This window comes from Marmota flaviventris, chromosome 9 (assembly GCF_047511675.1).
Source record: "Marmota flaviventris isolate mMarFla1 chromosome 9, mMarFla1.hap1, whole genome shotgun sequence".
In the NCBI taxonomy this organism is placed as follows: Eukaryota; Metazoa; Chordata; class Mammalia; order Rodentia; family Sciuridae; genus Marmota; species Marmota flaviventris.
This window is the reverse complement of record NC_092506.1, coordinates 63,304,564-63,319,464: the sequence shown is the minus strand read 5'-3', so window position 1 is coordinate 63,319,464 and position 14,901 is coordinate 63,304,564. Positions and strand designations below refer to the sequence as shown.

At 48.2% G+C, this 14,901-nt stretch overlaps 1 protein-coding gene across 9 annotated transcripts in view; it reads right to left on the bottom strand.

Annotated features, from left to right (window-relative positions):
* The window catches only part of Slco2b1 (solute carrier organic anion transporter family member 2B1), a 50,836-nt gene that overhangs the window by 15,094 nt on the left and 20,841 nt on the right, over positions 1-14,901 (bottom strand). For all 9 annotated transcript variants that reach the window (XM_071616486.1, XM_071616495.1, XM_027942694.2 and 6 more), the window contains 2 exons: positions 14,058-14,248; positions 1,883-1,985 (listed from right to left, as the gene is read on the bottom strand). In XM_071616486.1, coding sequence (XP_071472587.1) covers positions 1,883-1,985; positions 14,058-14,248 — 294 coding nt within the window. The remainder of the gene's footprint in view (positions 1-1,882; positions 1,986-14,057; positions 14,249-14,901) is intronic.

Below are 14,901 nucleotides of genomic sequence, written 5' to 3'. Positions count from 1 at the left end.
GGAGGACAGGGCTGTGCCTTTCACTCAGCACTACCTGAAAGGGAATTCTAGGGCCTGCCTCCGGCTCAAAGGCAAGCCTTCCTGAAAAGACAGGGCTTCCCTCAGCTCAGCACATGGTCTCCACCATCAGACACACCAGGGCAGACAGTCACTCGGTGACAAAGCCAGGGGCCTCTCTCAACTCAGAGGCCTGTACCTGCCTCAAATAGGACAGGCCCACTCAGTTTAGGACCTATCCCATGGGCCAGGGGCTTTCTTTAACCCAAGGACAATGTCTCCCTCATTAGTCAGTCTCCCTCATTAGCCTCCCCCAGCTCAGGAACCTCATATCCTCCATCAGACATCCCCCATGATTCCAGGTGGTCAAGGCCAGGCTGTGGGTCAGCCTGGCCCCTGTGGAGCTCAGTAGAAGCCCAGAAACCAGGCTGGCTAACTGGCCACAGGGCCCATGGTCAGCCCTGTCATGGTCTCCTGCAGGCTCATGTAGAAGCTTAAACTACCAGAGACAAGCTGGCCTAGAACCCCAACTCTAGGATTCAATTTCAGCAACTGGCTCCAACTTCCCTCTGGGCAGGAGCCAAAGCAGTGATTAATAAGCTCTTCCATGGTGCAGTGTGCTGAGGGCTTCCAGCAGCTGGGGATGACCTGAGGTTAAGGAGTCCAGGCCCCTGCCTCAAGGCTCAACCTTATGGAGTCCAGGCATCCCTTTCCCTGGGAGTGCTGGAGATCAGGGCTGGGGGATGGGGGGCTAGATTACTAATACCCCCAACGTCGAGTCTTAAGAAGCTCTTCCCAAGGATTGGGCCTAATTCTTCCCTGTTGAAAAGTCCCCAGTGAGGGATTATGAATGACACCATCCTGAACCACAGGCAGCTCCATTTACGGTCGTAATAAGAATTATAGGGTAGGAGTGGTGATGGGAAGAATTGTTCCTTTTGGAAGTATAGTTTTAAAAACAATGTATAGGGACTTTCCATTTATCATCCCATTTGATTAGGGCTATCATCCTTGAGAGTGGCAAAGATTACTGACCCAATCTTTCAGATGAGGAAACTCAGGGAAGGAAAGGAACTCTACCAGACTGTACACTGGCTAGTGTGGTGGGCCGGCCTCAAGTCCAGGTTGTCTGACTTGCCATCCAGGGCTCTCCCAGAGCCTGCCACACAGCAGGCACTCAATCAGTGTTCATGGGATTGGACTCTTTAGAAAGGACTGCCTGGTCTCTTGTGGACTCTGGTGACGGGATTGATCCAAGCTACATTATTCTTATCTCATTAAGTCTGAGTCTTACTGTATTGAGAAATTGCATGGAGGAAACTGAAGCCCAGAGAGAAGCAAGGACCCAGAATAAAAGCTCAGGTCTCTAGATCTCAGCCCAGAGCCCCCTCATCTATGCCACAGCCTAGGACTTTAACAAGTATTTACTGAGGCCCTGTTTGCAGGCTCATTGGTGGGTGGGAGAGGAAGAGCTCAGGCCTTGACCTTCAGAGACTCCTCACTTAGGGGAAGGGCTGGATAAGTACATGGCACAGATCTGAGCTGATACAGAAGCTCTGAGGGTTCTGAGAGCCCAAAGGAGGGAGGGAAGCAGCCTTGCTTGCTAGAGAGCCAGGCATGCTGAAGCAAAGAGTGGCTCTTGAGCTTGACCTAGAGGGACAAGAAAGATTTTGACAGACAGCAATAAAAGCAGATGTTCTGGGCGGAGAGCAGAGACTCACAAGATGTTCCCAGCCAAGACTCAGAAGGAATGTATGGTGCTCATGACAGGCCTGCAGGAATAGAAGGTGAATAGAGAAAGGCAGGTAGGGGTTGGGTCATGCATGGTCCTCTGGCCCTGCCTCCCCAGCACCTGGCCTGAACTTGATGAACTTGATGAACTCACCTTTGATGAACTTGATCACAGACAGGTTTGGTGCAATCTGGACTAGGTCATCCTGCTTCTTCAGGGACTCCCCAGGGTTCTGCTCAGAGGGAGAGTTCTCACCCTGGGGAAACATACAATCAAGGGTAGTCAGCTGGATGCCAGAGATCCTACCCAGAGATGGCTTTGGACTCAAGGAAGCTCTGTGGAAGGGTGGGGAGAGGGGAAGCTCTGTCACTTCATCAGACACAATGGAGGCCAACAGTGTTCCATTTGTTCTTGGACCTATAGGTACTCAACAGAGGGTTTTAAAAGAGGGAATAATGGCAGGGTGGTTGGCACACATCTGTGATCCCTGTGGTTTGGGAGGCTGAGGCAGGAGGTTTGTAAGTTCAAAGCCAACCTCAGCAAATTAGTGAGGCTCTAAGCAATTGACAAAGACCTTGTCTCTAAAATAATAATAAAATATGAATACTAATAAAATATTAAAAAGGGCTGGGGGTATGGCTCAGTGGTTAAATGTCCTTGGATTCAAACCCTGATATAGATATAGATATATAGATTTAGATATATATAAAAGGAGAGAACAATGAAATTCCTATAGCTAAACTTTGTCATCACCATCATTAGCATATTAATAGTCACCAACTCGACCATGAAAATTACCACCATAACTATCATCATCAGTATTATTCCTGTTACCTTAAAAATCGTCCCAAATCATATCTCCAGTATCCTGAATACATGACCAGTTGATTCGCAACGATACTATCATCACAACATGATTATTACTACCATTGTCTCTGTCATAGTTCCCACCATCACCAGCACAACAATTGGGATTGTTATCACTGTCGCCTGAACCAATATGATTATCAGAATCATCAAGAACATGATCACTGTCTTGAACACCATCATTATCTTTGCCAGGGTCTTCACCCAGTATCAGTGTCACCAACCTCATCTTCATCACCACCACCATATCACCACCAATGTCACCAGGAACACCGTCAACTCATGATCCTGTCATCATCACTACTCTCACCACCAATTATCTCCATTCCTCACATCATTATTAATGTCACTCCTACTGCTGCCATCAATGGTGTCACAGCTATCCCAACACCACCATCATCTGTGTTGCTGTCACCATTAAAATCTTTTCCACTCCCACCACCATCAGCTTCACCAACATGATGACAACCATATCTCTCTCTTCAGTTATTATGTCATTCATGACTGTCATCACCTGGACAGTCACCAGGAGCAAGTGCCTCCAGTGAGCTGGGCTACCATGAGGTGGGGATGGTGTGGGTCTACGGGCCCATCCTGTTCTTTACTGTCTTCTGGGGAAGAATGGGAGCTGGAGGATTAGGACAAGAGAAAACAGCCCCCTTTCCTCCCTGGGAAGAGTCAAGCCACCCCTGGAGGATGTGTTCAGCTCTGGGCCAAGGCTGTGAGGATGCCCACGGACACCACGGAGAAGGAGCCTCAACCTGGACAAGGATGGCCTCCATGCAACTCCTGAAGGAGAGGTCTGGAGAAGAGAAGGCTTGTGTGGTTGGGCACAATCACCATTTTGGAAGGAAATAATAATAAACGGTGGTTAATGCCTATGACGTGCTTGCTCCATGCACCGACTACACAGTTTTAAGGACTCGCATAGAACTCACGGTGCCCTCCCCAACAGCTTTCGAAGTAGATGCCGTCCCTTTTATTCACATGACCAAACAGACACAGAGATGAAGTAACTTTCCTCAAGTCACACAACTAGAAAGTGGCCCACCTAATGTCAAACCCGGACAGACAGCTCCACTCCAGAGTCTGGGCTCTGAGCTGCTACAGCCTACAGGAGGGAGGCAGCCGAGGCCTCTGAGGCCCGGGTGATTCTCCTGCATCCCAACCCAAACACTGTGAGGCAGGTGCTATCTCTGTGCGCACTTTTTAGATAAGGAAACTAAGTCTTGGAGAAGTTGGTACTGATACAGGGTCATTCGAATGTCTAAGTGACCAAATGGGGTCTGATTTCATACATTCCGCTATGCAGCCTGAGCTCGGAATGAGAAGGAACCAGTTCTATGGAAGACTATGTAAGTCCACGGTAAAGAATAATTTGGAAGAGGCTGCCCTGGGAGCCAGTCAGCTCTCCATAACTAGGAGTGTGGTCCAGGAGGCTGGGTGCCATCAGGCGGGTGGGCTGGGCTCCTCACGTTTTCCCTCTTGTCTCCCTGAGTTCCCTACAGACCTGGCCACCCTTTGTCAGGGTCTGACATCTTTCTTCTTCTCTGTATTTTTATGGACCTCATGAGGCAAATGCTGGATCTCCCCACATTTCAGAATCCCTGTAGGGGCGGCCACGCATCCTCATCCTCAGCATCCTCGTCCTCATCTCGCCTTGCTCCCTGGGCTGGCTGCTAAAAGCCTGTCCTGTCCCTGCAGGGCGATTCATTCAAACCTTCATTCCTTGTGTCCCTCTCCCCTGGGGTTTCCCTGGCTCCTCCCTTCTTTCATTCCAGCAGGGAGCAGGCTTTGAGTTTCCTGGCCTCAGGGGACTTTTGTGGCAAGGCAGAGAGCACTAATGAGTTGCCAGGTTTTCCCTCCTAGCTTTTGTTTTCAAAGCTTGAGGCCATTGGGAGAATTCTGTGGGTTGAGGCAGGGGGTGTGAGGAGAGGGAGGCCTGGGAGAGTGAGCAGAAGGGAATGACATTCTTTGCAACAAAACTCTGGAAACCAGGCTGGGACAGACACCGAGCCCTCTGTGGGTTCTGTAAGAAGTGGGGAGCCACCCTCAGAGATGAGGCCCAGGGAGGCAGGTCACCTCTGAATACCAGGCTACAGGATGCCCTAGGGAAGTTGGGCCCCTGTGGTCCTAGCCACACAAGACTCCTCTGCTCTCATATGGGTCAAGATGGCAGGTGGGCATGGCTGTAGTGACATGGGTGGTGTGGGGCCCACCTGGAGCCTGGGCACTAAAAACCTCAGGAACTTTGCTTCAACTTGGTGGGAGATCCTTGAGAAGGGCTGAGGTTTAGTTTTTGGCGGATCTGGCAGTATAGGCCTTTAGAGTAGAAGTTATGTTGATTCTTAGAGAAAATAAATAATATCTGCTTATCACTATGCGCAGTAGCACCCTATAATCTGTGACTCGGGAGGCTGAGGCAGAAGAACAGCAAGTTTGAGGGCAGCCTGGGAAACTCAAAATAAAAAAGAAAAAGGGTTAGAGATGCAGCTCAGTGGTAGAGCACCCCTGGGTTCAATACCCAGTATAGAACCAAAAAAAAAAAAATATCTACTTTATATACACTTAGGTCTGGGTCAAACCTTGCTCTGTGTCTATCTTCCCTGCTGGACTCTGAGCACTGTAAAAGCAAGAATCATGTTTATCTTGTTCTCTGTTGAAACCCTGGTTCCTAGCACAGGGCCTGGGGCAAAACAGTGAGCATCAGACAAATTCCCATTAAAAGAAGGAGTATAAGAGACAGCTCCAGCCAGCATTGCCAGGTTCTTGGAAGAATAATGAGAACATCAAGAGGAGACGCACATGCTGGGAGGGAGCTCTAGCACTGTGTGTTCAGAGACCAGCAAAGGGTTCCCAGAGCACCCCAGGGGCTAGCAGAACTGAGATTCAGTCCACAGGGATGTGGACCAAGGGCTTCATGTGCATAAACCTGCTCCACCTTCTCTGAGACCTGCCGAAGGAGCTGGACACTTCTTCACATGTGACCAAACAAGCTCTGAGATTAGGTGACTTGTTCAACAACACACATTTTGAAAGCAGCAGAACTAAGACCTGAGCTCCAGCTTGTAGGTAGGAAACTCATGCTTTCTCCACTAAATCCTCTGAGTCAGCTAGCTGCCCTGGTCAGGACGGGCAGAGTCAGGAGACATCTTACTAGTATGATTTTTTTTTAGTTGTTAATGAACCTTTATTTTATTTATTTATATGCAATGCTAAGAATCAAACCCAGTGCCTCACACATGCTAGGCAAGTGCTCTACCACTGAGCCACATCCCCAGCCCCAGTAGTATAATTTGAAGGGGCCTGAAATCTCACCATTGAAATTTTCTTCGGGTGAGACACCTGGACCTATTCACTTATACCTTAGAGCCACATCTGGCTGCTAAGCACCTAAAATATGGCAAGTTCAACTTGAGATATGTCCTAATTGTAAAATACTCATTATATCTTGAGGACTTAGTGTCAACAATGGAAAAGACTTCATTATTTTTTTATATTGGTTATATGCCCAAATTAGAACATTTTAGATATTATTCTATATACTATAGAATAATGTTATTAACATTAATTTCTTTTATTTTTGAGTGTGGCTGTTAGAAAATTTAGAATTAGGGGCTAGGGTTGTGGCTCAGTGGTGGAGCACTTGCCTAGCATGTGTGAGGCACTGGGTTTGATTCTCAACACCACATACAAATAAATAAAATAAAGGTCTATAAACAACTAAAAAAAAAAAAGAAAATTTAGAATTATATAAGGTGGCTCCTGTGGTATTTCTTTTGGATTTGTTCTTGCCATGGGAGAGTGGCCTGGGAAGGACACCACAGTGGAGCCAGGTGCTGCCCAAGGAAGGAAAGAGGAGAAGCTGGAGAGAGACCGAGAGCTTTCCAACATTCTTATCAGGGTGATTTAGGCTTATCCTTGAAAAACAAGCAGAATCTTGGTGAGTTCCTCATCTCCAGGTAAATAGTAAAAATATCAGTAGTGTCATCTGTTCCCACATGTACATCCTTATAAGGTCTACACAGTCACATCCACCATGTCATGAAATTCCCACTAGAGCCTGTTTGATGTAGGCATCATTTGTTTACCCACTTTACAGAGGAGAAGTCTGAGGCCCCCAAAGAAAAATGCCACCACAAGTTATTGGTAGATCAGGCTCTCAAAGCCAGACTTTCCCGTATCCCTGACTCTTGTTGTGAAAAAGAGCATGGGGTGTGAAGACCAGAAGGGAGGACTGATCTGTGGGGCCAGGGAAGACAGAAGGAGTTGGTAGGAAGGAGTTGGGTTGGGACTGGGTAGAAGGAAGGGAGAGGTGATTTGAAGCAGGGCTTAGTATAAACTAACGCATGGTAGTGAGAAGAAGCCTGTATGGGGGCAGGCAGTTGGGACACCAGCCTGATTACAGCAGGTGACTAGCTGGGCAGCAACTTGGGGCTAGAGAGGGACTGGAGCCAGATCTACGAGGCTTGGGGCCAGACTAAAGGATTGAGCTTTATTCTGTGACTATCAGGAGCCCTAACTTTCCCCTAGCTCCTGTCCTCTGTGTTCCCAGTAGGTTTCCGCCTCTTATCCCTCATTTGTTTTGAGGACAGATGACTAATAGTGGGTTCCAAAAACAGGAAACATTGTATTTCTGCTCAAGGGGAGCTTGGAGTGGGACCCATCTGGGCTGTGGTTTCCCCGGGTCAGCAGGCCTGGGCAGAGGGCTGTTGGAACTTCCCCTCTGAGGGCTCTGTGCTGACTGTGGCAAGATGTGGGCACAGCACACTATGTAGCTCAGCCCACGAAGGCCCTATTGGCTGTTGGGCCTCCAGGGATCCTGGAGCTAACCTGTGCACGGAACTGAGTTCCAGAAGGTCCTGTCCTGGGGTCCCCAATCCCATGGAGCCTGGGCTGTCTTTGGTGGGCAATATGGAATTCACTGACAGCTCTCAAATTCCATCTCATATCACTGTGAGAAGCAGCCATAGGAGCGGGGCATCTGTACAACTTCACAGCCCTCTATGGCGGGGAGAGGTCTTTAGCAGAGCACCCGCGAGTGTGAGCTTCTATGAGGAATGAACTACGCTTCCAGCTTTTTTTCAATGAGATTCCTGTAACCAGTCATTCTTTTCCCTTTGGCTATTGGAAAACTCATCACCAGCAGGGCCTGGTGATGCAGGCCTGTATTCCCAGCTACTCAAGGGGCTGAGTCAGGAGGATCACCAAGTTTGAAGTCAGCCTTGAAACTCAGCGAGATTCTTTCTCAAAATAAAATAAAAAGGGCTGGGGATGTAGCTCAGTGGTAGAGTGACCCTGGGCACAGCGGGCGAGGAGGGGGGTGTAGAAGCATCATGGCACCACCTGCTGCAGTTAGAATGGCTATTATAATAAAGACAAAAAGTAACAAGGGCTGTCTAGTAACCAGAGAAAAGGGAAACTTTCACACTGTTGGTAGGAATGTAAATCAGTATAGCCATTATGGAAAACAGTATGGAAGTTCCTCAAAAATTTAAAAAATAAAAAAAAAAGGAACTACAGCATAAACAAGCAATTCTACTACTGGATGTATTTCCAAAGAAATGAATTAATATATCATCAAGGAGACATCTGGTTCTGCCATGCGAGAATATAGCAAGAAGGAACCAAAAGCCCTCACCAGAACATGACCATGCACCCTGGCTCAGACTTTCAGAACTAGCAACAAGAAATGTTTGTTGTTTTAGCCTGGGGTGGGGTGGGGTGGGGAGATGCATGACCATGCTTACTGCAGCATTTTTCACAGTAACCAAGATTTGGAATCAACCTAAGTTATGATAATGAATAAAGAAAATGTGGTCTCTAACAACAGAGTGCTGTTTTAAAAAAGAAGGAAGGCTGCTATTTGTGACAGGATGGATGAACCTGGAGTATATTATGTTAAGTGAAATAAGCCAGACCCAGGAAGACAGATACTGCCTGATCTCATTTATATGTGGAATCTGGGGAAGTGGAACTCAGAAGCAGAGAACGGTAGTGCCCAGGCCTGGAGGGGAGGGACAGGGAGATGTTAATCAAAGGACACAAAACTTCAGGTTGACAGGAGGAATAAGTGCAAGAGATCTATTGTATACCATGGTGACTACAGTTACTAATATGATATCGTATACTTGAAAATTGCTAAAAGAGCAGAGTAGATTTTAAGTGCTTTTACCAAACACATCCAAAAGATAAGTATGTGAGGCAATGCATACATTAAATAGCTTCATTTAGTCCTTCCACAATGCATGTATTTATCAAAACAACATTTGCTATGCCATAAATATGTACAATTTTTACTTGCCAATTAAAAAATTGAAATAATTCAAAAAATCAAAAATAAATTAAAGCATTTAAAAATAATATTAGAAAAGAGGGTGGTCTTTTTTTTTTTAAGAGTGGGCCTAACATGGGGTGCTCTACCACTAAGCTATACTCCCTACCCTTTTCACTTTTTTCTGTAGTGGAGATTGAACCCAGGGGTACTTTACCACTGAGCTACAACCCAAGACCTTTTCACCTTTTATTTATTTATTTACTTATTTTGTGATGTTGGGGATTGAACCCCAGGCCTTGCGCTTGTGAGGGAAGCACTCTACCAACTGAGCTATATCCCAAACCCCCCATCTTTCATTTTGAAATAGGGCCTCACTAATTTGCTTAGGACCTCACTAAGTTGTTGAGGCTGGCTTTGAATTTGCGATCCTTCTACCTCAGCCTCCTGAGCTGCTGGTATTACAGGCATGTGCCACTTGCTCAAGGTGCTTTTTACTTTTTGTTTTGAGACATATCTTGCTAAGTTGCCCAGGCTGACCTTGAACCCTGATCCTCCTGCCTCAGACTCCTGAGTAGCTGGGATTATAGGCATGTGCCTCCACACTGTACCCACCTGGCTACATTCCAGTTTTTCTGAGCCTGTATGTTGGACATTAAACCATTTGACCTTCACACTTTACCTCATTTAATTCTTACAAAAACCCCGAACTGAAGTTATATTCATTTTACAGATTTCAGAGTTGGTAAGTAGCAGAGCTGGGCTGATATGATGCAGGGCACCTAATCCTGCTGGGCTGCCTCCTGCTTGCAGCTGCAGGATGCCTCAGGTGCCAAGAAAACTCACACGGTACCTCTTGGGTCTGATCAGTTACCTGTTATCTCTCTTCTTTAACCTCAGTCTTCTTCTCTGTCAATGGGGGTATCACACTAGATCAAACGGTTTTTAGTAATAGAATGCTTTCCCTAATTGAAATCTCATTCTAAAGACTGGTGTAGTGGGCTGGAGGTGCAGCTGAGTGGTAAAGCTCTTGCCTAGCATGAGTGTGAAGCCCCAGCACAGGGGGAAAAAACTGCCATAGTGTGTGTGTGTGTGTGTGTGTGTGTGTGTGTGTGTAAGAGAGTAGAAGGCTCTTAGCTCTGCTTGGGGACATCCCTCTTCATTTTCTTTATGGTGAAGTTTTGAGTGGTTTGAAAACCACATAAGCAGACCCCCCCCAAAAAAAGGGCTCCATCCCTGGTGTATGAGGAAGCTGTATGGGGGGGCTAGGTGAAGGGGAGCCTCTTACCCTTTTGGGGCCAGAACCTGGCCTCATACAGACAGGTGCAGGGGCCACCAAACTGGATCATCTCTCAAGTCTATTGACCTTAGAGAGCAGTGGGGTGAGGGTGGAGACACAATCTGGACTACCAGGGGTGGGAAGGACACAGAGGGCCCCAGGCTGGCCTGGGAGGGGACCTGCTCAGGGGACAGGAGGGCCTGCAAAGGCTGCAGTAGGAACATGAAAGTCCCAGAAGAATGTGGGCAGATCCTAATAGAAAAGCTCTAAGTCTTGTGTTTTAAGAACCTTCACCACCTCGGGCTCCTGTCCCCATTCCTGATCATTCTATTTCCAGTACAGAACCTCAGAATACTGAAACCCAAGTACCTGTGAATCTCCAACTATTAGAAACACAGAACTTCAAATCTGAATGGTTTTAGAATCCCAGACTCTCAGAGGTTTCCCAGAACTAACAGACACATAAACTCCTGGTAAAGATGACCCAAGAGAAAGTCATGGAATCCAGTGATGCTCACAGGCCAAGCAAGGCTGGGATCCTTCACAGAATGGGAGCAGCTGGCTGGCCCCCTCCTGGCCCCTGGCCCAGCTCCAGGGGCAGGTTCTCAGAGGAGGAGCACTGGCTGAATAGGGACACCACCACCCCAGGCACACGTGGGAACAGAAAACTTGGAGCCCCTAAGAGACCATCTTGTTCCACAGACTCTGCAGAGCCCTACCCCTAGGCAAAGAACCACTGTCATAGCCACAGCCACTGGAGAAACCTGAGCTGGCACTTCGGCATTCCTGATTTCTCTGCACCCATCCTTCCTTCACTACGACAGAGCTCCTCGAGGCAGGGAGTGTAGGAGTCACCCCTCAAATTCCCTATAAAAATGCTCAGAGGAGACAGTATTGAACCTGTCAGAGCCACCAGACCTTGAAAAATCTACTGCCCAGGATACAGATTGGGAGACTGAGGCCAGAGACCCTCTCTGGGTCACAGAATCCTTATATACCACCATCTCCTGGATACCTTTAAAAACTGCATTTACATCTAAGGACACAGGGGGCCCTGAACCTTAAGCTTAGGAAGGGATGTTGAAGGAATTTCCAAGTGAAATTTTTTCTCCCCTTGCCCATTCCTTCTCCCTACAGAAGATATATGTTCCTTTCTGGGGACCTGGATTTTATGGCAGCCAATTCTGCTCTTTGGGGCTATCCTCCCACTCCATGCACCTCCCCATCAGTGGCCCTAGTGGGTCAGGCCCCCAGCGCTACTGCAAACAGCCCGACCAGGCTGCAAACAGCCTCAAGGAGGCCAAGGAACGATTCCTCCCACATCAATATTTATTGCCTGAGAGCTGCTGGAAGCAGATCATCATGTTCTCGGCCTTCAGTTCTTTTTTAAGAACCTCTCACCCCCTACCCTCCCCATTCCCATCCCTGATGTGCTGACAGAATAAATGCAGACAGCCAGACAGGTTCACAGCCGGGGAGCTGGGGAGCCAGAGAGCCGGGGTTTCAAAGCATCATCACACGCAGCTCTCAAAACCCAACTCTGGGAATCGCAGCAGCTCCGACTCAGGACTGGCACATTCTCGGAATCTGAGGCACAGGGAGTGTTGCTCCAGGCACCTCACACACCAGTGTAGACTGGGAAGTGGCTTGTTGCTCAAGGTCGTACTGCTGACATGTGACCCAGCCTCACACAGGCAGCCCCCTTGCTTCTTCCACCTATCTACCCCATGGCCCACTGGTGTTCTCTTTCAAATTTAGGCTCCAACTCAAGAGTATCTGACACAAGCAACCCAGCCTCTTATCCTCCTCTGTGATCACGCTCACTTCTGGGAACTCCTCCCCAATTTCCATTTCCTCCAAACTTTGGCCCTGAGCTAGGCAGAACCGGGAAGGAGAATGTGAAGTCCCCAGTTGTCTTCTTCCCCTGAAACTGGTCCTTCCCCACACCTGCTTCTGTCTCTGAGACAGTGCACCCAGTCCACGCCTCACTCTCTGGGGCCTCCACAGCACAGCGGCACCCACATCTGGGCAGTCCCACTCCCAGGCAGCACGTGGATCCAGCCCCATCCCCTCACTACCAAAGCGCTGCTCCCTGCCTGCTCCACTGCGCAGCTGCTCACCCACCACCTGACCTCCACACACCCCTGGTCCTCCACAGCCCTCTATCTACCCAGCACCCGAGATGGACCAGAGGACTCCCTGCTTATACTTCTTCCAGGCTACCTGCTGCCCCTGAAGCCACCAGTAAAAACTGTTCTGGCCCCTGCTGGCTGTTCCAGCCTGTTTTCTTGGGTCCGTGTCCACACCCTCTGCTCCAGCCTGTGTGGGATGGGAAGGTTCTGTGGGGCAGCTGGGCCAGGAGCCAGGCAGGCTTGGGTTCAAACCCCAGCCTCCCCAGGCAGAGACACTTCCGGCCTTCATCCTGGCCCAACCTTCCTTGCTCTAAGGAGGCCCATGCAGCAGCCGACTTGCCACGTGAACCAGAACTCTCCTTGCTGCAAAATATCCAACAGGATTTTTAAAATCGCCCTTCAAAATTAGAATTACTTAGCAACAAGTAGCTCACTTAATTTATGATTGTGATTTTTCAACAACTGCTTTCTATGCTTGGGAAAAGAGGAAATCTATTGCATAAATTTTCAGGATGTAACGACATGTAGTGTGATTGTTAAAGAAGAATTGGTAAAGTTGACATTAGTGACATAAAATTAAACTTTTAAAAAGCATTTCTTTTGCTGGGCATGGTGACACATTCCTGTAATCCCAGCAACTCAGGAGCCTAAGGCTGGAGGATTACAAGTTCAAGGCCACCTTAGACAACCTTAGTGAGACCCTGACTCAAAGTAATATAAAAAGGGCGAAAGGTCTAGCTTAGTGGTCACATCCCCTTAGTTGATTTCCCAGTACTGAAAAAATAAATAAAACGAAAAGGGCTGGGGGTGTAGGTCAGTGGTAGAGAGCTGGCCTAGACGCTCAACGTCTTGGCACTGCAAAGAAACCCAGGATTGCAAAGAAAAGAAAAAAGCATTTCTTTCTCCTCCTCCTCCTTCTGTCATTTTCTTTTTCATTTGGAGTCAACTTATTGTCTTTTATACCTTGTGTTTTTTGTGAGTTACTAGAAAACGTGGAGTCCCCTGGCTCAGGATGGTCTCTCCCCTCCAAGGCTCGCAGTGTCCTGCCTCTCAGCCAGCTTTGTGACCTTAGGCAAATCCCTGCACCTAGTTAGGCCTCTGAGAAGCCCACCCGCTCTGAGAGCTCAGCAGGACATTTGGTGGCTGTCCCTGTGCATCCTGCCCACTGCTAGTCCTCACCCAGGAGTCTTCTCCTTGCCATATTATGCCCGCTTTAAGGGTAGAGACCGTGTACTGACCTCCAATGTCCAGTCTGGATCCTGGCCCAGAAGAGGCACTCAGTGCACATTTGTCCCCTTCACTATCCCCAAAGAGGTCAGGTTCACTTCTATAGCCAACCTCTCTGTCCTCCACCTAAATGGCTGCCCCTCTCATTTCTGGGCTTCCACCCATCCTTCACATCCAGCTCAGGTCCTTCCTCTTCCAGGAAATCCTCCCAGACCCATCCTCTGTGCCCGGCAGTCCTTAGCCTTCCTACAGAACATTCAGAATTTACAAAACTAAGTGAACAGCTCAGAAAGACGTGGACTCAGGCAGGCCTGGGCACTCCCTTGCCAACTTGGATCCTGGGTAAGTCACTTCCAGCTCTGGGCCTAGAGCTCCTCAGCCATGGAAGGAGCTGATGGCACTGGCTGTGGGGCTGGGGAGGTGCCCCGACAGAAAGGATCTTGGTAAGCTTGACACACAGGGCCCCGGAGGGAGGACGTTCACTGCTATAGAGGAAGACACATAAGTGGAGGGTGGAGCCTAGGCTAGGACAGGGACACAGGGGCTTACCTTGCTGACAGGTGACGATGCATCTGCCAAGAACTTTCGCCGGCACCTAAGCTCATGCGTCTCCTTAGGCATCTCCCTGGGGAAGAAGAAGTAGGGGCTGGCAGCCAGTGCCACCATGCCAGCAGAGATGAGGAAGCCCAGCCACCAGGCACCCACCCATCGGGGGTCTTTTGAGGTCAGGTTGATACCACCTGTAAGAGAAGACCATGGAGACATCGGGGTCAGGTGGTCTGACACATCTAGGTCACCACCCTGGGTCTGGCTTTTGAGAAATAAGTCAGTGCCAGCTCAGAGTCAGGAGACCTGCCTCCTGGTCTTGATTCTGCCATTATGTCCTGTGTGACCTTGGGCAAGTCCTTGACCCTTTATGGGCCTTAGCTTCTTCACTTCTTCTGTGCAGTGGTCAAGATCATGGACTTTGGAAATGGATTACTGGGTCTGGATTCCATTACTACTTATGACCTTGGGCAAGTTATTTCACTTCTTTGAGCCTCAGTTTCTTCCTGTGGTGACATACAGATATTAGTAGTTTTAGGGGGAGTGCTGAGGATAATAGCTTTTTTGTTTCCTATCATAGGGTTGTTGGAGAATTATGGAAACTAATACATGTAAAACTAAAAGAAAAATTTAATTAAATTTTTTTAAAAATCTACCAAAAATACATGTACTTAGAAAAGTAGATATATTATATAAATATTTGCTCCTCCTCTTCTTTTTCCTTCTCTTCCTATTACCATTACTTTTTTGATTATTAATATATTAAATAATGGTTGGGACTCAGGCCTACATGAAATTCCGGGGCTGCTGGTCAAAACTACTTGGCTTCCCAGAAGTCCTACTTGGA